This window comes from Centropristis striata, chromosome 6 (assembly GCF_030273125.1).
Source record: "Centropristis striata isolate RG_2023a ecotype Rhode Island chromosome 6, C.striata_1.0, whole genome shotgun sequence".
Taxonomy (NCBI): domain Eukaryota; kingdom Metazoa; phylum Chordata; class Actinopteri; order Perciformes; family Serranidae; genus Centropristis; species Centropristis striata.
In genome coordinates, this window is record NC_081522.1 from 9,216,299 (window position 1) to 9,240,186 (window position 23,888).

The following is a 23,888-nucleotide window of genomic DNA, read 5'->3' on the forward strand; positions in this document are numbered from 1 at the left end:
AGTTAAAGGAGCATCTATTTGCAAATATACATCATGGACAGGTTGCATGTTCATCACAGGGCCAACACACAAGCCCACATATTAAGACTAGCCCTTGTGAATTTAAGTGTCACGTCACAGCATGGATTTTATGTGCCTGCGTGTGTTGGTCTGTGTGTGCAAAAAGAGTGAGGAGGGATTACACTGCCACTGAAGCTTGGCACTCTAAGCACACTGGGGGGAAACACTGAACTGAGTGGCTGAGGGTGCATTTTTAAAATGACCACACAGCATTTCTAAAGAAATAAGGGTGCAGCTTTCAAACACTTTTGTTAGGCGGTGAAACTGGCCGTTATCTTTTTAACAAACAAAAGACATGCACAGCATACACAGATCAAGATACAGTATCAGTGAATAAATTCAATACAGGTTCTGAGATGCAGTGTCACAGAGAGCTGGGTGATAAACCAAAAATGTACATATATCAACATTATTTAGCAACCTCGTTCAACTCATGTCACTATGCTCTTTAAAAGTGTGGTGTGTGTCCAAACTTAGCCATTGGCTCTACATTGTGTTTCAAAATCAGGCACATAAGAGCTAACGGTAGAGCTTTGGTAGTTTAACATATTTGAAGCAAGATCGTTCAGTTGAATGTGCAGATGGGAGAAGTTATATTTCTTATATTGTATTGCATGAAATATATTGGTCATGTTTTTGGTGTGGTTTGTCTTTCAGCAGGATTACAGAAAAACGACTGGCCTGTTTCTCATGAAACTTAGTGCAAGGGTGAAGCTCATTAACACACTGAAGTTGGAAGGACGACTTCCCGAATCAGGAAATGGGACAAACGGAGGAGCATGTGAATGCACCATTGGCCTTGGTGGAGGTCTGAGCTGAGTGCCATTCTAGTTGTATTTATATTTTTCATCATTTTTTTTTCAAATGTATCTGTTGATAACAAGTAAATATGTAAAATAATAATGATTGTTTTGGGGCAAATTATCCAGCTCTGGCATAACCAACAAACAGAGTCAGGACTCTTACCTGTGTACATGTAGCCTGTATATCCATAAGGGACAGAGTGTCAAAGTCATGGTTTTTGACAGCTTGTCAAAACAAAATGAACACACTGAACTGAGCTGTGTAGTGACTAATGATAGCTTTTGATGCCTTTTGTCTTACTGCCAACAACCATTTTTTAGGACCCTGAAACCAAACAAGAGAGTAGATTTAATGCTTCCTGGGAAATGAGTAAACTGCCAACAAAATAGCAGACCTGTTAAAGATCTGTCTAAGAGCTCAGCTTTCATTAAGGTTGAACAGTTTGACCTTCAGCTCAGGAAGAATGAGTAATGATCTCCCTGTGGTTAGTTGTTCATTCAGGTTATGATGAACACAACAAACAGGTCAGACAGTAAAGTGCACCTTACAGGACTTTGGAATGCAAATGCATAACGGGTCAACAGGCAAAAACACCATTCAAAACACCCACAGTCTGTTGTTAGTGTGCAACAACCAGGACTATTAACAGGCAGACATGTTGAAGTGTTTTACATGAAAAAAACACATGTGGAGAACACACAGTTATCCATTTTCATCTAAAAGTGTATTACCTGCTAAATGCTGGGTGACACAATTTTCCACAATTCACACTACAAGACAGAGGAAAGACAGATACGTTGAAAAGTTCAAATGTTTTGACCAATGAGGAGTTTTGAGTACTTGCTGCAAAGTTGCAGTATATTGTGTTGTTTTGTACTTAATCTACACAGTTTATAGACTGATATGCTTATGTATCATCCTGCTACGCTATGATTGAGATAAAACCTGTTATCATATTAAATGCAATTTCATATTGCATTATCAATATACAGTTTATCATAGTAATGGTACATTTTCTGGGATATTAATTGAGAAAGTCTTTATTAACACCAAAAACAATTTACCAAATTAGAAACCTAACAGCTTTAGATAGTGTTTTCAATAGAAGAAGGAAGTGCTGCATGGCTCTAATGCCTGATCCCAAAAGGGTTCTTTAAGGGAGCAGTTTAAAGTAAAAAAGAAAGAAGTCCTGCTTAATCTTAAGTGGTGCAAACAAACATGAAAAACCCCAAGGTACTCCGTCTTCAGGGTAATGACATAAATGTATTGTTAGAGCAGGCAATCTAACCGAACAACACTTATCATTTGTAGGTCTTTATCATGGTCTGGGATGAAACCTGAGAGGTTTTTTTTTGGTCTAGATATGTGTCACACAAAAAAAATCCAACATTGCCATCATTCAGTCTACTCAGTGATTTTCAACCTTGCCTTTAATGGTAAAATATATCCAGAGATATTAAAGGGGAAGCTACTATGTTATAAAATGCATCATAAAGTCATCATATCATCTTGTCATATCAGCCAGCCTGAATTACACGGAATACCACCCTCTCGATGTTATTAGTACAGACGTGGTCAGATCGTGTTTTGTATATATCACATGTGTACATGTGAGTTATACAAATATCTCCTGTCAGCTTGCACATGGTCATGTGGACCGCTAAAAATAGGCCCAGATATGTGCAGTAATGACAGCAGCATGCTGAGGCATTCACTGAGGTGGGTGAAGATCGGACTAAGCAAAGACTTGAGCAGTAACTCACACATCACAGCATACCTGTGAGCATAAGTATGAGTGACAGATGTTTAAATATAGCCTTTTTATAGCCCATAAGCAATGTTAAAGCAGATTAGAAGAGGATAAAGTACAAGTAATAACTTAAATTAGTCCCTCAAGAAAAACACACCGGTGTCCATTCTTTGCTGTGCATTTATCCAACTGTTGGTTATGTACACACTCAAATCTAAACTGACAGGCAGAACCTTGAAGTGCAGTCTACAATAATAAAAGGTAAACAAAGCCCAGGCATCTGTGACTCACCTGTTCTGGTTGCATTCAAGGTTAAAAGAGTTTCATCAAAACTTTTTAAGGATGTGACAGAGTCATTTTTACTTCGACGATTATAAGCATTTGTAACACTGTATGGTACAGCCTCAGAATAGTTGCCTATTTGACTTTCAGCCTGTTGTGTGGAGTCTGCCCCACCCTCCCACAATTATGCAATTCATCATGGATGCGCATACAAATTTCACACATCATTGCAGACCTTTTTTCCTACTAGACTGGGATATAACTGCAGCAGCATAGAGGAAAAGGCTATTAGTCTTTTTAAATGGGTAAACTCAAAACTAATCTAGGTGTCGTTCATCTGAATTATTTATTTATTTTTTAGCTGTGTCGTTGGTGAGTTACATATTACTTGTACTATATATGTCTTAAGTTGGGTTGAGTGTATCTTCTTCATATGTTATATTAGACTTCAAATGATCATGCAGAACAGATTAGGCAGTGATCTCTTTCAGCTTGTCCACCATGGCTGTTTAAATCCGCATTTGCCTTTTATTGCTCGTTCAGGGTGAATATTTTCCTCCTTATTATTTTTGCTAAAACAGAGCCAACAGTTGGATGAAATGCACTGTAATGAATGTAAAAATAACAATGAGTCAAGTAGTGGCTTTATCACTTGCCTTCCAAAAGTTGACCTCCAGTACATCAGATATTCATTTTGCAGATTATCTGACAACAACAAAACACTAATTGCTAAATTAGATATCATCTTGCAGCAGCGTGCTGTGCTTCTCAGCGTGAAAAACAGCAGCGTTGTGAGAGTAACACAGTGAGGGGAGGAATGTGTCGGGAAAGTGCAGTGTGACAGATCTGGCACAACAAGCTTCTTCACAACCATTTTCCAATTACTCCATCTCGACTGAACAAAATGCAGCTCATAAGAATTTGGTGGGACAAAAAAGCTCAATATATCATATTCTAGTAAGAGCAGGATTTTAATTTCAAAGCCACATATTGAGAAAAGCTGAAACTGTTGCCCAGGCTGAGCCATCAGAGAATCTCTTCTCCACCAGTTATTGGACTTTGGCCACCGTTTCCCACATGGGAGTTAAATTTGAAATTTGAAAATGTCTTGAAGCAGAACACATTTCAATCAGCATTCATTGCTCAATAAAATAAGTGACACCAGTTGTGGTGACATCACTTCAGCACAACAATTCAACATTATCGAGAATCTGCTATGACGGGGGGTTTCTGAGGGGAAGTGAGAAACTGAGTGGAGCTGATACATGTTGCACAACATCGAGCTTAGATGGCTTGGGCGGTAGATTAAAGATGAGCTTAGTGTCATTGTGTGGGTTGTGATGCAAACAGTCTAGCACATGTATATTTAGTATACTTATGTATTGGGACAGAGAAGGAAATTTGAGTGGGATTCTGCGGAGGAGGACAAAGTAATAGGCTGGCATCTGCCCTCATTTTTCTGTGTCGGACATCTTGTGAACCTCTGGACAGAGCGCTTGAATTTGTCCTCTCCTCAGTATGAGTAGTGCTTGGGTGGACTTAAAGGTGAGTTAAACTGAAAATAGGAGTACTGACCACTCATGAGACGGAAAGAAACTAAGTGTACTCTGACAGATTTACGGAGTCATTCCCCTGGAAGTGAAAGTTCAAGATGACTGGCCTCTGATCCAGTCTTGTGGGCAGACATGTGATTGTTGTTCTGAAAGCAGCAGAGAGGATCACATGGGCGTGACATTGTGGGGGGATATCTTTGTACTTATGACAAGTGAAAAGGCCGTGAACTCTTGTCCAAGACAAAATGAGGACGAACTGTGAATCATTGCATTCCCACTAGCTTTGTTGTTGAGCATCAAGGGCTCGCAGTGGCACTTGCAGAAAACAAGTGCTCAATTATGCAATAAATAAGAAAGACTTCTCTATCATATGACTACCTAAGAAGTATCTAAAAAGCGATGAAGTGAAGGTTAGTTCTTAATTCTAAGGAACTTGTTTATGAACATAAATAAATAAAGAAGTGCTGAATAGAGGGGGCTTTGAACTCAAAGGGCAGAACTGCAAACAGAGGGTGGCAAGGCGCAGACTTGTGCTATGCTGCCTACACATCAGGAGTTGCAACAGCATACTGTAGTGCTTAAAAAATGTTACCCAGTGGCATTCTGAAAGCAAAAACAAGAGACTTACTGTTCGTTGACGACAAAGATGCAATTGTCTTGAGAGGGTAAGTTTGAGACAGGATGCTTGCAGGTCACCTTCCGCTCATTATGACTGTTGACAAAAAGGGGATAAAAGAATGATCAGTGATAGAAAACATTGCATGTGCATGTCAGTATAAATAGTGCAATCAATAATACTTAATCTATCTTTAAACATGTTGACTTGATATGCCGCTGCCTGAAAACCTAAACATATTTTCAAGTAACTCCAGCATGGAAGCAGCTAAGTTTGTATTGGCTGCTTAGACATGGGAAGATGGAGTATACTGACAAAACAGATACACAAAATTGAAATAGCATTAGCATACTGTGTCAAAGCAGGAACTAATCAATCAAAAAACACTTCAATCACTTGAAAACTGCTCCAGCCAGTCATACATTTGGTCAGTCTGACAACAGAACAAGCACAGGCACGCCAAACAACAGCTTAAGGATCGCATGACAAGACAAAGAATGGCACTGGGGCCCCAAACAAAAGCAGAAAGATGTTATATAGGGTCCATAGCTTAAGGAATATAAGCCTGGTTGCAAAAAAAAATAAGGAAGCTGTGAAAAACGCAATGAAAGCAAAATTCTTTGCAACGAGATGTCTAATGGTCAAACTGGGAAACCTTTGTTTTTTTTTTTTAAATATATAAGCTGAATTTGGTGTACTTTGTTTTTGTTTATGTTTTACAGAGCATCCCAAGTTTTTTAGGAATCTGGGTTGGACCTCTTTCCTTTCAAAAAGAGCATCACAGCTTTAGGTTTAAAACAAACAATATTTGTACCAATTCAATCCGTAATGTACCAAACTTAAAATCATCTAATTCATTTCAGCTTCAACAACAATCCACCATGCACACACTCCAGCAGCCTGCTGAGCTGTGCCATCCTACACTCATCATCTAATGACAGAGACACAGAAGATGCCAACCACCCATCCTGATGGCCAATTACAGCGACCCACACTCACTTCCTCCCTGACATGATTAGATCACCAGGACACAGACCACACAGTCTTTGGGGAGGAGGAGTCCAAGGACTGGGGCCTTCACAACAAAAGCAGCTCTCCAGGAAGTAGAGCCTGGTCAGTGTTGTGTGTGATCTGGATGCCCTGGGGGGGCGGAAGGCTCACTCAATTACCAGTGACAAGCTTCACTCTCCGTCACTGTTATTAGTGAATCATGAATCAAATATTTGTTTCAGTTGCATCATTGGAATAGTGACAAGACTGCTAAATGAATTCATCAGTTCATCAGCTTCCTATCTCATAACCTACAATTTAGAGATGGAAAATCAATTGTTATTTGATTATACTGTCAGTGACTTACAGCAATTGGAAGGTCAGTAGCAGTAGAGAGTATGCTATCAATACATTAATCATATATATTGACAGCATTTATTATTAAACAAGACAATATGAGCTACATGAGCTGCAGTGTCAACAGTCCTCAAAGCTACTTCTGCTTTTACGTGCTGGACAGTTATTCTATATATCAACTCATTCAGGCTGAACTATAAACAGAAGAGAGTCAAGCTACAGCCCAAAAATAACAGTTTTTAAACATGGGGTACTCATGTCCTGAAAAGAGCAAATACCAAGCATGAAATAGGGGGTTTAGTTTCAGTTTAGCCTGGAGAGCAACAGTCTCCACAGCCCTGGTCTGTAATTACTGGAGGCACTGTTGGCAGCAGAGCACTCTGTGCGGTCTTGGGGCAGACCAACGGCACCATTTTTCTTTGGTATCCCTTCACACATGCCTATACTGTTCTGCACATAGTTTGGCTACAGATATAAGAGAAGAAACAAAGTCTGGATAGGTATTTATGTACACAGTAGTGGGAAGAAAGAATGATGTTAAGAGGACTTGTGGATGTGATTTAATAATCAATCTATTCAACACTTGAGAACGTTTTAACTTTGATAGACTTAATGCATGCACCACAAGTTTGCTTTTATGTGGTACTTTAACCATGGCTAAAAGGAAAGGAAGGGCGCATTTTGCCAACCTATTAATTGACAATCTATGTCATTTCATTACAGGAGATCAACGTGTTTGATACCTTCTAAGATATCTTAAAAAATACTCTAATTATAAAGAATCCCTCCACTGTATTCGCTTTGGTAGCACTCCCCAAATGCTTACACTGCCTTTACTACAATAACAATAAAGTGTAGTGATGTATAACTGTGTTCCCTGTTAGAGAATGGTATGCAACCTAATAAGTATGCAACATTACAAGTATCTGTACATGACATTATGCATACTTTAAATGTTGCTATAAACATTATTACATTTTCAAAAAAGCAATATCTTCCTTGTATAAACGTTTTATTGCAATATTCAGCTGCTTTCAACTCATTGTTTTGGCTTGGCAGTCCATGTGGATATGTCCCAATGGCTTTAAATGATGGTACGGTAAGTATGTGCTCTCAAAACACGACACAAGATTACACATAAAATAACGAAAAAAAGCCAAAGAAAATAAGTCAAACATCTCCTGTAGCAAGCCAAAAGAGACCAAGATACTTTTCTTAGAAGTAGGCAAACAATGGCTACAACGCGGCTTAATGGTTGATTTGCATTCAACAGTCCCTCCTCAGTCTAAAACAGTGGTCTCTAATATGATGTCCAGGTTGTTTTGCTTCTCCTTCTGTTTCTGACAGGTGTTTGCTAAAAAAATTGCCAAAGGAACTTGATACTGGAACTTGGCATTGGCCCAAAACACCATGATTAAAAAACAACCTCCCATTAGAAACACCTGTTCACCAAGACTTTTTGATGGGACACTAAGTGGTGCAAAATATTCCGGCTGTTGCACCTAACTTCTTTGGGATCGCAGACAAATTTGGAAATGCGCTTTTGGGAGCATTGATATTTTAATGTTTTTTGATGACTATCTCAATGATAATGAATCTTGACCAGGCAGAGTACTAAAGCTCACCCCATCCAGTGACCTTCATGTGGAGTGGGCAACATATTATAATTAAAAATCAATAAAAAAAAATGTATCATGAAGTCAATGTTTGACTTTAGTCAACTGAAATACAATTTAATCTTTTTGCAAGCTGCAAGAAGATGAACCTAAAATAAAAAGTTTAAAAAAAGTATTCAAAGCTATTAGTTGACATATCACCTTCAAAATGAAGTTGAGCAGGGGTCTTAGGGTTACATCCATAAAGTTAAAATGCCCTCCTCATGTTCAGAAAGTTTTTGCAGATGTGTTGACTGACACGTGTCCGGGGTCAGTGTTTTTAAGAGCGGGTCGTGTGACATCAAAGAGTCCATATACCTATATGGACGGAAGCTACTTGAGAAGGTCCTAAACATTCCCAACATGATCCATGTGGCATGGGAGGACAGTCAACCTCAGTGGAAAACATGGGGGCTATGAAGCAACGTGATGGCTGCGGCTGTGTGTAGGCCACAATAAGAAGGATGAGTAACAGCAAAACACATTTTTCCTGTTTAGTCAAAAAATCTCCTTTTGGACAACCTACAGAAGTAGACCGTGACAACCAGTGGTTGTCTCCTTTTGAACTACTCTTTAAGCTATTTTGTTATCCTATTCACATTACACAGTAGTGACATTTAGCATAGCACTGCTGTGACAGTCTTTACGACACTGAGAAAAAGGAGCCAACCCACATTGCAGATACGGATATTATTCAAAAGCAGTATTATTGCATCCACATGGCATCAATAGCTGATTGCAAATATAACAGGATTATACTGCAAAACAATTATTGACAGAATATGTGGGCTGGTTGCCTTGTCTAACACACCATACGGGCCCTCTGAAAACATCACTGGATGATAATGTAATCAAAGTTGATGACAGAAGGCATTGTTACATCAAAATCAACTGATGCTGCAAAGCTACCAGCTCAAAATCTCTTTTTGAGTAAATGTGTTTTTCAAAATACCTCTGCCAGCTAATCTTAGCTCACTGCACCATTTGTAATGGTCACACATGTGCTGGAGGATGTGGTCTGTGGTCACTACAGTCAAGATTAAGTCAGCATAAAATCATGGGGCTGCACAGTGAGGGGAGCATATGGTAACATTTTCAGGGCAAAAACATTGTATTCTCTTCATTTAGGTTTGGGATTTCTTCTTGTTTACCAGAGGGAGATGTTGGTTTATTGGGTGGGTAGGGTGAAGGTTCCCTGCCTCTTGACCTCAGATGGATAGAAATGAGAAACAAGGAGTGGCAGTAAGAGCTGACCACCCTGTAGTGAGGAGGGTTGGGCTGTTTTCTGAGTTCAGGACTGTCCTGTCCACAATAATTAGCAGTGAGCTGCAGTAATGAAGAGCTTAAGGTCTGGGGGTCAGCACTCCACAGGCTTAGCTTTTATTGTTCTGGGTGGGACTTTGATCCCTCACTCCCCCTTCTACTACAGTTTAACCACAAACAACCGAGAGGCACCAGAAAGGATCTTTACATTAGAGAGACGGGGAAAGGTCTTTATGAGTTTTGACAACATATCATTGGGTTTTAACACCACTGGAAGCTCCCTCGTGGAATTATTTTACTTGAAAGCCAAACCAAACTTGGAGTTCAGATCCTCGCTTCATACATTTTTAAAGAGGTGAGGTGGAGGCAAACATTTGGTTTAGCATTCCACCTTATTCATGTCATCTGTGAACCTCAAAAACAGAAGTATAATGCTCATTTTGGACCATTTTTACTAAGAGGAAAAATATTCTGTATTAAAGTTATTTGTTGAAGAAAGCAGACTTCTGAGTGCCCTTAAATCATTTCATCAGTGCACTATCCAAAAAGGTCTATTTTCATTCCAGCTCAAAATGCCATATTGGTATTTTTTAAATTCTAACCTTGAAATCAGTATCATCATTGGTCTCAAAAATCCCATATAATATTGACTCTACAGAGGTGTGAAACTAGCAAAGGAAAAACTACGTCAGATAAAGACGTATCATTTGTCAAACTGGGGAGAATTCCCTGTGGTGTAACTAACATCATTACAGCCTAACTTCGTAGAGGCCAAATAGAAGACGGAAGAAAAAATAAAAACACTTTACTTGCGGTGATTTGTTTTGGCTTTTTTTCTGTATGAAATTACTATAAAGATGAGAGGGGATTTCCTCATGCTGTGTTGTGTTAGAAAACAGAACAATTTTATCTACAAGTCAGCAACAAGATACAGGGGACTTTTAAAACCAACTTCAACACTCTGTTAATAAACAGGCAAATGGGAAAGAAGCTAGACTGTATTGTATGGGTACAAGAGTCGGAGGAAGTTTGATTGATGAGTGAGACACTAAATCACATCCATCAATATCTGTTTGATCGCTGCATATTTTGTGGCATGGAAGGTATGTCATCAGTTTATATCGAAACATAAGTCGTGCAGCGACGAGGAAACTTGCTATCCTCTTTTAATTAGGGGTAATTTCCTTTAAGATTTGATTTGTTGCTGCTGCAGAAAGAATAAAAAACCTATTCACAGTAAAATGCAGCTTGCCTTATATTACAGTAACCTGTTATCTGCATAACAGTCATGATGCTACAAGATTTAGGTTCTGTGCTTTTAACTACTGCTTGTTAACTTTGTGAAACCTCAAGCAAAGAAAGCCATGCCTCTCTGTGTGTCCTCACAACTCCTATGAATAAATACTGCCTCACCACAGCAAATGTATCCTAATTATCTTTAATAAAACGCCCTTCAAGCTGCTTGAAGACCTTAAGCGACTGGGCATCCTACTATATAGAAGTGTACTGCGCAGGTCAGAGCCATCAAGCGATCCAGCCTCCTTTCCTAAGGATATGATTTAATGACAGATACTCAATGCAGTAGATGCTTTAATCACAGCCCTCACAGCAGCATAAGTGAGAAGATTTTCACAGACATTGCCCAGTAGGTTCACACCCTTATCCTAGCAGTGCTGAGCAAGTGAAATCATACCATTTTACCCAGACTGCATGGTACACATTTCCACTCTGGCTTCCCTAGCCCATTGTGACATTGTGACTATTTGGTGACATTTAAAACTCTATCATAGTCAAGATCTCACACACAGTTTAGATATTTTTTTAATGCCATTACATCTCAGGAAAAGTCCACAAGAGTTGAGCAGTAAAACGTCTTGGTCCTTTAAACAAATCCAACTGCAAATCAGCAAACAGATCCTTTCAGCGATAATTAATTCTCTTGTTAATGCTCATAAATCTAATCCTATTACACAAGAAGGAACTTGGACACAACGTTAGGAAAGGCCAGTGACTACTGAATAAAGCTTTCACATTATCAGGTTAGTGTTCTTAACTAGCATAAAAAAAAGAGTTGGCTGTAGTGGAACTCCTTCATGGACATTGACTAGAGGTATGAATAGCCCACCTCACAAAAGCTGAGCTGAATAAGCATGAATAAGCAGAATAGGCAGTTTGTGAGTGGACGTGTGTGTGTGTGTGTGTGTGTGTGTGTGTGTGTGTGTGTGTGTGTGTGTGTGTGTCTGTGTGGGGTGGGGGTGGGGGGGTGTACGACAAGAGAAAAGACAAAAAAGACAAAAAAGGGGCTTTGCAGTCCCCGGGAGCCCACATGAAATGCAGTGCGGCAGCATGAAGTAATGTGCTGTCACAAAACAGTAATACCTGGACTACTGTAATGTCCTTCACTAATTTGTGTACTTCAATGCAATGTTATGGGGAAACTTGCATCATACTGCGATCATTACGGAGAACACAGCCGGTAGCTTCAGCTGTATGCATTTTACGCCTTGACTTTCACCTTAGACCTTTTCCCTTAAACACAGAAAACAGCTGCTCATTCGGGCTACAAATCAGATTTTGTTCACAAACAATTCAATTAGCAGCCTTCTCAAAGCAGCTGTGACTGTGTGCAAAGTGTGTCAAGGTGACACAGCTGAGCGGGCAACTCAAGAATATTTCGGAGCCATGGAAACAAGCTGCCTTCTCAAGAAAAATAAAACACAGACTGAAAGAAGTGAAATTTGTATTTATGGAGAAGTTAAACTGCAGTGCATCATAGTCATGTTAAGCAAAGCCTCAATGCGACCTTTTGACCATGTGAACATGATACAACTGTTCCTCATTAGACAAAGGGATTGGTTCCTTAAATGTCTATTTATGAAACAGAAATTTTACACTAACTTTAACTACGCCTCTAATTTTTTCTATCTTCACTTTCAGTGTCTGTTAAACTCCCCTTGTTAACCATTCAATGTTCAATTTCAGGCTTCATTAAAGACAACAGCAGGCTGGCATTCAATATGGCTTTCAAGGCAGATAAAGTGCATGGAGGAAACCCAGAGGCAGTCTGTCACAAGTACTGTATAAGAAAAAACACTATGATGATGATGATATGTGTTAAATGTCCTGAAAGTGAGGCAGACTAATATTATTCTGTGTAGCTATGTAGGTCCAATACAGGACAAAGAGCAGAAACACCTAAAATAGCTCTCGGACTCTTTTTATCAAGGTCATCTCCTTAAAGAAATAGATGGATGAACGGCTGGAAAGCTGCACTTATAGAATAGTATTTAAGTAGCATGGGGAAGTAAGAATTTCTTTCAGATGTTCATTATGTTTTATTTTACCACATACTGTAAGGAGGCACATTAACTGAGAAGGATTAGAATTTATGCAAAACTTTTTTAATAAAAATACTGCACACACATTAGCTAGTGTCATGCCTCTACTGAAATGCTCTTGCAAAATGTATGAATACACATCGCTGCTGCCACTGAGAAACTAAATACATATTGGAGGGTGACTTCTTACATTAATTTTCTCCATATCTCAGCAAAAACACAAACATTTTACAAGGATGGCAGGACTGTTTATGACCACCAGTGCATTGGGCTGAATATGGGAATGGAAATCTCTTTGCAGTTTTTACCATTTTGCTTATTTATTTCTCATGACTCAAAGCCTGGAATCAAATGCAGCTCCACCCTCCCTCTCCCCTTGATGTTGTCTACTCAGTAGCCAGTGCTGCTGGGGCTGGACCAGCAGCCAATAACATCTCTTCATTACTGCTGACCTGCTCTTTAATGATATCACTCTCCCATATATACAGTTTATTTGGGTGGGCCAACTGAATAAAATGGCTCCATCTTTATCTCCATCTATTGAACTTTTCTAACACTTCAACTAAAACTGGAGCATTAAAAGGCCTGCAATAGAGACATGTAATCACTGATGTGAAATCATAAAGATTGGTAAAATAACTTCCTAAAAAAGATGTTAGTTTGCGATTGCAATGATATTTGCAGTCTAGTCAAATGTTTGATTAAAGAGGCTGAACAACACATATAAATTCTGTAGGAAACATTGCTGTAAAATCAGTGTTCCCAAGTCTGTAGGAAACACTGAACATTGAGGACAATGGTCACTGAATGAGCTCATGGGGAAAGTGAAAAAGTAGCAAAGACAGCATGACTGTTCCTTCCCTCCCTGTGGGTTTGACAAGTGTCATCCCAATCTATGGCCTTGTAAAGTGATAGCAGCTCTACACACATGCTAAACCACACTATGATAACTTTATGACATTTAATAGATACATAGAGATTTAGTTAGACATCAAAAGCAACTGTGATGTTTGCAAACATCCACTTAGTAGTCAATCAATCAGATACAGACAGGGTCTTGACCACAAGTCGAGACTAAAATACTTCAATCAAAACATGACGGCTCAAACTAATTTTCATTCATTCATTCATTATGTGTAACCGCTCAGCCTAACTAGGGTCATGTGGGAGCTGCAGCTAATCCCAGCTGACTTTGGGGCGAGAGGTGGGTACACCCTGGACAGGTTGCCAGACTATCACAGGGCTAAAATGTGTTTCAGATTTGACATTCATTTTTAAACACACACACAAAAAAGTATCTAGCTTTATAGATTATGTTTGTACATGGTCTATGCCACACACAAGTTCAACAAAATTAAGAAAGGGAAAATCATGCCAAATAACACAGAATAATGAGGAGCAGGTTCAACTGCTGTAGTCAGTTTTGAGGAATACTGACAGAAGTTTAAAAGAGCAAATACAAGAAAATACACATTTCTTAGCAGATCTAGTTGCTGTAATCTGGTCTACATTGGTTTTTAAAGAGAGTACACAGTCTAGGTCACTGCGGGGGAGACAGTGGGCAATGCTATAATTATGGCTTAACTGACTGTGATTAACAGATAAAAGCTGTTTAAGATCATCCAGACCCACTGTACAGTTCAGTAATGTCAGATGTAAAGTTAGTGGCTGGCCCTTCAGGACTGCCTATTTTAAAGTGATGGCCAATACTTCAGAAAACTAGAAATAAAAATGCTGTTTTCCAATAACTGCAAATGTATCAAAACTGCAGGACGGGCGCTCCTGTCTGATTGAAAATAGAATTGCATCAAAACCAGACAGTACTGAAAATCAGGGGGAAAGCCAGAGAACACAGAAACAGAGAAAGTCAAAAGTATTTTCCCTCCAGGGGGTTTGCTTTCACTGTTGTGTATAGTCACTCAAAACTCCCGAGGCTCAGCTTTAACTGACCAACAGAATATGAGTTTTTAAAACTATGACAGATAAAATGAAATTTGCAATTTCCTTTTGGCACTACACTTCCAAAGTAGGGTAGAGGGAATGTGCGTGTAAGACCAAACATGCAGTTTCTTTTAGAATGGAAAAGACCAATGTTTTTTTTTTTTATCTGAAACTTAATACACAAGACCACATTGGGAATGTAGCCTTGACATGCTAGTAGATGGATTCCAACAGTAGAGAATAACAACAGAAAAAGGATGATAAAATAGGAATCAGTGTTTGGTGGTGTCCAGTGCATAAGACGCTGTTTGCACATAACGCTGTGAGGAACAAAACGCTGAGTGGGAGCCTGGCAGGAGCTGGTTATAACTGCATCACAGAAGGCAATCACAGGAGCTGCATCCATCTAAAAAGGCTTTAGGTAGCATCAGCCATCACCGCCCGCACAGTTAAACACCACATTAAGCATTATCGCGTTGAGAGCAAATCCCGCTCTATGTAATGTAATGAATGTCGCACACGTCGACAGCACTGCAGGGTTTGTTTCTACTTACAGTGAACAGCTTCCATTAAACGTCCAGGCAGTTAAACAATCGCGGTGAAGTCAAACGCTGCGAAAACAAGGCGCCGTTTTTTATCCAAATGTGAACGACGTGAGAGTTTCTTGTTACTTTGCAGAGGCGTGTGTTGTGAAGTGCGCTCGGTCCGCTGCTGCTGCTGCTGCTGCTGTGCTCACGGGGCAGGAGCACTCGCGCTGACTGCTGCGCCGCGTGCGCCCGTAGTAGAGACACACTGAAACCCGAGAGGCGATGATGTCACGGTCCGGATGTAAAGAAAGCAAGGTGGCCACTGGCGCTATTATTATTCCCTTCCCTCCCAGCACAATTATAAACCGAGCGAAAAGAGGATGCACACACGCACACACACAGAGTGGGAGACAGAGAGCAGCTACAGAGTGGTGGTGTTCTTGGTGGGGACATGAATTTAAAAAAATAAGGCAGGATATATTCTTTACAAGCAATTTACAAACTCCTCCACACGTGGGAGAAATGCATGGAAAAATACGGGACACTCCAGCTAAAGGCATTATTACAAAACCGCATGGAAGAACTGAAGTGACACGATATCCCACATTTAAAGTTGTTCCACTGTTTGTTTAGGACTGTGTCCAGGCAAGTCAATAACATAACACGGAGATGAATTTTGAGCTTTATTTTCACAGCGAGCTGTGTTATTCCTGGCATTTTCTTCCTTACATATGAATGTGGGTAGCTGCACCTCCCTCAGCTCATTCTTCAGCAAGTCCTGACAAATGAACTATGGCTGCATTGGGCTTTAAAGGACTCATCAGAAAAGTACTCTGAATCATCCGGATAGAGCTGCTGTGAATTTGTTGCAAAACATTATGGCAATAGTTCAAAAGAACACTGTATCTTAGGCCTGGGTTTCCATTCATGTCCATTCAAGTTACTGGAGCTGTGCTATCTGGTTGAAGCTTGTTAGTTTCAATAGGATGAAGTGAGAGAAAGAACTGAATATCAAGTAGGTTCAGCAGGGAGCCTGCAGCTATTGAAGACATGAAAGCCTGGACAATGACCTCGGCCCAGGCCTAGAAGCTAAACAGCTCCTCCACTCATCAACCTGCTGGGTGTAGTCAATGGTGCAGGAAGACACCCAGAGACAGTCAATACACTCTTAGTGGCTGCTTTTCTCCCCCGGCTCACTCACTTTAGTGATACTTCAACATAAGAGGGTACTGTAGCTCTCAAAGTCACTGAGTTTTAACAAAAACTGAACATAAATACTAAATGCATTTTTTATGGGTTGAAAACAGGAAACATGCATTACAGGCATTAACACCATAAGTAATATGTGGACTACCTTGACCAGCTCTGCTACATTAATAATGCATCGTGCCTCTATTATAAAGAAGGGGGAAAGGGGGGGTACACTAAAACATGCAGTCCTTCAGCTATCCTTGGTCCTCCAGGGAGGGCCTCCCATGCTGGAGCTTGGAGCCAAGAGATATAGCCACCACCTGGGGCACAGAATGGACACCATACCCCGAGAGAAAGCAGAGAGAGTGGGGACTGGTTATCTGGAGGATATGTGATATGATATTTAGTGACCCAATCCATAAAAGATGAATCTGTGGCAAATCTTGAAGCTTGTGCTCCAACGCCCACAAAAAGGTGTCAGAGGGGAAAGTCAGAGCAAGCTGTTTAGCCATCTGTGTATGTGCTGTGTGCTGCCATGGGAGAGCTGGCTTTTTTATTAAAGGAAAACTGAATCAATGTTTGCTGTCAGTGCCTAAATCAAACAACTGTCTACTGTTGAATTGTTTCCACTGCCAAGCCCTTCACATTGTTACAAAAAAACTGGACAGAGTGGTTCCAGACAAAAGTGTATTGGTTTCACAGGATTGATCATCACAACAGCATGAGTTAAATCAAAGTGTTCCCGACAATGTTCCTCATTGCTCACTCACTGGTTTCAAAACCACTCTATTGTTACTTAAATTGCTCAAGGTGTTTTACTTGTTGGTGCCTTGTGGCTGAAAACATCTTGTGTAGAGTCCAAAAACACTTGTAAAATCAGCCACAATCAACCCAGCAGCTGAGCATTTGTTTTGATTACAACTGTAGGCTATTTGTTGTAATTCCCATTTTATATATTAGGACACATGCCAAGTGCATGCTTAATAGTAAAAAAAAGTCCTACAGCAGCTCATCAAGCATCTAGTGGGAGTGGGAGAAACCTAACTACTGTTCCAAGAATCTGTTTTAGGGGAGAGGGGTGAATGACCATACCAAGGTCACACAAACTCTGTTTCATCTCAACCCAAAACTTAACTACACTCCATTTTATGGCTACACACCATTAGGCTTTATGACAGAGTAAGGATAACATGGTGGGCAAGCACAGACGTTATCACAGCAGAGTGGTTTGGCTCCAGCACTCCTGTCTGGCGGTCAAATCCTGAGGCCTTGTAAAGTAACGATGCACTGTGTGTGAAGAAAGGTACACGGACTATGAACAATGGCAACAACACCTGTAGAGCATAATACAATCCAGTACAACAGCCCTGCAATCTGCAGTGCTACATTTGAAAAGCTTAAGATGTTCAATCTTTGTTTGGACAGGTGATGAGTCATCTGTGTGCTATTTCTTCAGGCCACAGTTTGCTTTTTATTTTTAGTAAAGAGTTATTCTGTGTTCCTGCTCCTTGTAGTTATAAAAGATTGAACAATTCATAAATTCAAAGTATGAACAGCTGAGGCACGTACAACTTGCCTAATAATTGTGGTGTTTCTTGAAGCATTCATACTTTAAATTGCATAGTTGTTTTGTGTGTCTGAAAAACTGTGTCCAGTACAGTACAATACAGGGCAACTGTTCCTACAGGGTCTATAGATGGAGCTGGCAAGTGAAAAGAAAAGCCCTTCTCCTATACTGTTCATTGTACCAATTATCAATGAGCAATAGAGCATTTCTTTTCAGCTACAGTTTGCACTAGAGGCTTCATCCGGTTCTCAGCTGACAGATGCCGAGGAGAAGCTTTCAGACTCATTAACTGCCCACACAGAGTCACAGAGAGACTGGAAGGGAGAGGGAATCGCTAAGTGTTCACATGTTTATCCACTCTCTGAGGATCCACTCCTACCTGCCCACTCGCTCTCGTCTCTGACTCTTTCCTCTTCCACCTACACTCCCACGCTCTCTCCTTTGTCACTGAGGTGCAGCTTATTACCTGATGGTGTTCTGAACAGCTGCAGGTACATTGGCTGCAGGCAACAGTAGTCTGAGGTTGATGGTGAAGAAGGCAGACGAAAATCAGAGCATTTGCCAGCGCCCTGCAGGAGCCTCTGTTCCAACTGAGCGATAGAGAAAGAATACTGCATGCATAAACACTTCCGTTACCAGCTTGTCTTCAGGGAGCCAGTGAGAAGATGGGCTGAAATGGCCACCCTCTTGGTGTGTTGGTGTGTGAGAGTATGAGGAAAGAGGGGTGTCTTCTGCTCCAGTAATTATCTGTGTGTTTCAAATAGAGCTGAAAAAACAACAAGACTCCTAGGTGCCTGAGTGGTCATTATCCACAGACAAAAGATCTAGTCACCCCAGTGACATCAATGAATCAGAAAATTACTTTTTTTTTCCTCAACAGAAGACTTTGTAGAGGTCAAATATATACAATGAATATTAGCTCCTGTTTATTAAGCCATGGGATGACATGCATGCAAATATGGTCATTTTTATTTGCAAAATGAATTCTGGAGTGAAACACTAGATAACTTGAAATACATCCAAAGGACTTCTAGCTTATTTATGACAAGGCATGACAAGCTCCAGGGAAGATACCAGCCATGATTGATGCTATTTAAGACAATTCCCATTTCCCAAAGAACAGAGTAGCAGAGGGAAACCTCTTGAGCTGTTTTCATCCCTGTGATAGAGACATCGTTGTTGGGAATTGAGAAAGCACAAGACAGGTTTTTATTGTCTGTCATGATTACAGAGATGAAAGCATTTGCATACGATACTGAAATTAAAGTATTTCTGTCAAAACACCTAATGACTGACACTTTTCATTAACTAAATTTAATGCACTGCACACTAATAGTTTGCTATTACTCCAAATCTGATAATATTATGAATTTCTTACGATTCACACAACCAGTGTATTGTGTTTGGATATTATGAATTAGGTCTTATTCCAAATGTAGCATTCTCTGATTAAGACATGTGGGATATTATTCACATTTAAAACTGTGCATCCTTTAAACATATATACAGCTCATTCAGATTATGTGTCTCAGTTGGGGTTTTGACTGTTGTTGCAAGACAAAGCCTTTTGCCTGCTTGGATGGCTCTTAGTTTATTATTCAAATGTCCTTCACAGTGCACAGACTGTAACAATACTAAAGACGGATGAGCAAAGTGCTCTTAACAGTTTTATCCATGATTTTTCCCTAAATGCCTTTTTGGGGGAATAATAAAAGGAAAAGGTGTTTACACTAGCACACTGAAGAAAGGACTGATTAAAAAAAGATCAAAAAGAATGTGGCTAATTTTGCGGAGGCTAACAAAATGGACCAATCAATGAGGAAGTCAAACTCACAGTCCCCCAGGCTGCCAGGAAGTTTAGGAGAGCTGAATCCTCTCATGAATTACAACACCCCACTGACCATAATTGCATGAGCAGGCCAAAAATCACTGTGCTAATGACACATTGAAAATCGATAGGCTGTTTCTAGGATCTGTCTCCAACCAGGACAGGAGCAGATAGTTGGAGGCACAGACGATGTGCAGCCCTGGGATTACAGCAAGATATCAGAGTCAAAACAATGATAAAGCAAAAGAGTGGGAGGAAAATTAGGCCTGCAGATCAGTGAACCCACACTGTTTTTCAAGCACAATGGCCCTGGTGAGTGACATCACAGAAGGTCAGAAGAGAACAGAGGGGTCGGACTGACTCGCTCCACTGCTCAGGCTGCTTTGTGGGCCTTGGCAGCACTGACAGTCACAAATTCCAAAGTCTGCAAGTCAAAACACCAATAGCGATGCGCTCTAGCATGAGCCCTGCCCCCTTCATCACAACTCAGCCAACTCATGACTGCTTACTTGCTGAGAGTTCGACTTTCTTTTTCCATTAAATTCACTATCAGCAAAGGGGCAAAGAGGCTCTCAACCCCAGTTGTTCAAGAGATATTCATAGATGCTTTACATCTCGGATAATAAAACTGACAGCGTTGGCCTGTCAACTTTGTGTTTACAAAACTGAGGCAACCAAACACAGAGGTAATTATTTGGTTATGAATAATTTATAGTTACTCAAGATGAACATAAAAACCTTTGGGTAAGCACAGCATCAATCTGTGGGGCTTCAGTTTTGAAGAATGACAGTAAGAATGTTATACTGCGTCCTGTGAAGAACTCATAAAGACTGTTGGAATCTGATCCAGCCATATAAATGGTAAGTTCAGGGAAGTCGAGAAAGTAAGAGAGAAATATGGTGGGCACTGCATATGAATACAAGAGGAGATATTCTTGTCCATACATTAGAACACTAACATTGCAATTACACTGGGAGTTAGGTCTGGGCTCCCTACCATTCCCCCTAAACTGCCACTTGGACACAGTGTCCGTAAATTACTTTCCATCTTTTTTCCTTTAGATATCATATAATATGAATCCATTCTCAGCCAGCTATTATTTCAAAATTGGTTAACATGCACCACCATGACCTGATGAGTCACCCTCTGGCATTGGTTGAAAGCAAGCTGTGGACTATTTCAGAATAAATAAATCAATGACATCTTTGGAGAACTGGTATTTCAATCAGAGATGGACATTTTTTATTTAAATTTAAGCAGCATTTACCCATGCACCAACCCTGAGCAAGAGAGCATAATCATACTATGGAGAACTAAAAATGGATGTTATTTGGTATGCACAACTACAATTGCAGACTCCAAGACTGTGAACAGTAATGACAAGGGATTAACCTGTGGAAGCAGAACTGGGTCAAACGTGGGTTGACAATACATTCAGTAGACTAGTTTAGTAGATATGCATGTCTCTCATATGAAATGGGTGAATGCGAACATGTGGCTTACTTTAAAGTCACAGTGGACATAAGTTGTTTAATAATGCATTAAGTTGCAGAACATAATAAAAAAATCAAAATATGAACATAATTCTTAAATCATCAAATGAGATGATAAAATTCACCACGTGGTTAGCTGGACACATTACTGTGTCACAAACATATACAGTCTACAGTCTACAACACAAGCCAGTGCTAAAATAACTCTGAAACTAGGGGTGTAACGGTACACAAAAGTCATGTTTTCGGCTCAAACCCTGGTTTAGGAGTCATAGTTTGGTGCAAGTTTAGTACAATTAAAAAATACCCAGAATCCATTTATTTTTCTTCATTTTTAATAGAAAGGGTGTAGGTGTCAAAGACAGATTAAATCATCTTACTGGGGACTGAGGTAATAGTTTGCCTGCTGGCAACTTTGAAATGCCCCTTATTTTTATGATGAGAATAGTATTCCAAACACTTCTGAATTACACTGTAGAGACACTGAACAAACACTTTCCCAAAGGCAACAGGTTACAATAGGCTATAAAGCTGAAAACCATCTTTAATGCTCTGAAATTGAAAATAAAAAATACTCAAATAGAATAATAAACAATAAAACGTGTGCATTAGGAATGTTTCAATTAGTTCAAACTTGGCTATCGTTAAACAGTCAAAGCACCTAAAGATTTATCATTCTGGGGATCAGCATATCAGCGTGATGCCGCTGAATGTGTGTGTGAGCATGTTGGACGTGTTTCCATTCACATACCCTACAACAGTGGAGCACAGCATTGATGTGTTCTTTTTCACAACTCTCTCTCTGTTGCTTAATGAAAAACTTTCCAAGGGATTGTGGGTCAGAATAGCCAGAAAAGAATGCTGCCTTGCATGTTGCAGAATGCGACCGGATGCTATCAGACATCCTGGTACTTTTGGCATTCTGCATTTGACATGCTACTTATTTGGACATACTATGGGTCTTGGAACATACATATTATGTATTCTGTGTGTGATCCAGACTGTGAACCCGGACCACAGACCATGGCGATACAGTACGATACACAAACTGTTACAGCCCTAGAAACTACGCAGACCCTGTCAATTCCACTCACTCTCCTCCGGATAAATGCTAGCTGAGAAGTGTTATAAGACAGGCCTCACTCCCTTTCAGCTTCCACAGAGGAAGCATAAAAAGCTGCACACAGTTCATTGTGAGCCTAATGAATGTATCAACTCTTGTCTTTGGGTGTAATGAGCCTGTTGGGAGTGGATAATGTAGGCCATGGTGCTGATTTGATAGTGCCAATAACACAAATCCCATCCACATACACAGGGAGCCTTCATAGCCAACTAAAAAAACTGATGATTATACAGCAATGGAGAAGCACAGCGCAGCATGTATCATCGCCCTTTCTATCAGCTCATTTCCCTCCTGAGATTACTTTGTACTTTCAGATTGATTATGGAGATCAGATTCAGAATCAGCTTCTGTTGCACAAATGTCTAATATACAGTACGGCTACAGAGCTGAGACAAACTTTATGCCATGCCTGTAATTGACTCTGCTAGACCTGAGGCAATGTGTGTCGACATGTAACAAACGATTAGTTATGTGTCCATACAAGACATGGATCTCCCTTATAAACAATCCTAACTTTATCTTTTCACTGAAGGACTTCAGATCTGCGTCAGATGTCCATTCATCACAGCCAGGAGAACAATTTACTGCCTCCAAGATCCCTTCTTTTGTCAAGACTTCCTCCTTCAATGCTAAGGCACTGAATGAAACTGTCTATTCAACTCAACTGGTCAGGGACAACAACACCATATCTGCACAATAAAAAGCCTGAAGTTTTATGACACTCACTTATTTGATGACCCTGCTCATTGCCTAAATGCAAATTAATGGGAACAAAGAACTGAAATGGTAAAAGAATTTCTTTTGAATTAGTTAGTCACAGACCCAGAACTGCTTCAACAGGTGCAACTACATGCTCGGACAAAATGAGAGCATTATTAGTTGAGAGAGTGAGAGTCAGAGGTTATGCAAGTTACTATAGCAATGGCTATTGTAGAAGCCTGAGGGAAGGATGAATTTCTGTGGTAGCTGCAAATAGTCCTTAATACCTACTTTTAAATAAACGTTTATCTGTGATACGTGAACAAAATTACTGTATTTAAAATTCAATAAAACTATTGATGAATAGATAAAGAAGATAGTGGAAGAGATACCCACTGTGACCCAGTTCCATTGTACTGTTTTTAGTGTTTCAGTGTGTAAACTAAATTAAGGCTTGATTTGTGAAGTCATACTCAAGGGAAATGAAAAAGCTACTCACAGTTGCAAAAAATAATAATAATAATTTGGGAACGGAGATTAGCCATTTTCAGAAAATACCATTGAAAAAATTGTAAAAAATCTTTAAAGAGACATTTAATTTTTTCCTGGTGAAGTTTACTTTTAAGTGGAATCTTAAAGTTGATGGGCAACAGCTCGTATTATATTTTGTTTAAATGACAAGATAGGGCATGGCCCTGGAAGAGATCTGCACTCTCTGAATGGCCTTCAAGTTAAGCTTTATCTCAGTTGTTAATAAAAAAGAGCTGATTAGATAATTAGTCTGCAACAAATTTCACATTTAAGTAATTTTTCAAGCAAACATGCCAAACATTACATTGTTTAGCATATT

At 39.9% G+C, this 23,888-nt stretch overlaps 1 protein-coding gene across 6 annotated transcripts in view; it reads right to left on the reverse strand.

The window, feature by feature from the left end:
• The window catches only part of LOC131972747 (pleckstrin homology domain-containing family A member 5-like), an 86,810-nt gene that overhangs the window by 33,525 nt on the left and 29,397 nt on the right, over positions 1–23,888 (reverse strand). For all 6 annotated transcript variants that reach the window (XM_059334446.1, XM_059334445.1, XM_059334450.1 and 3 more), the window contains exon 4: positions 5,078–5,161. In XM_059334446.1, coding sequence (XP_059190429.1) covers positions 5,078–5,161 — 84 coding nt within the window. The remainder of the gene's footprint in view (positions 1–5,077; positions 5,162–23,888) is intronic.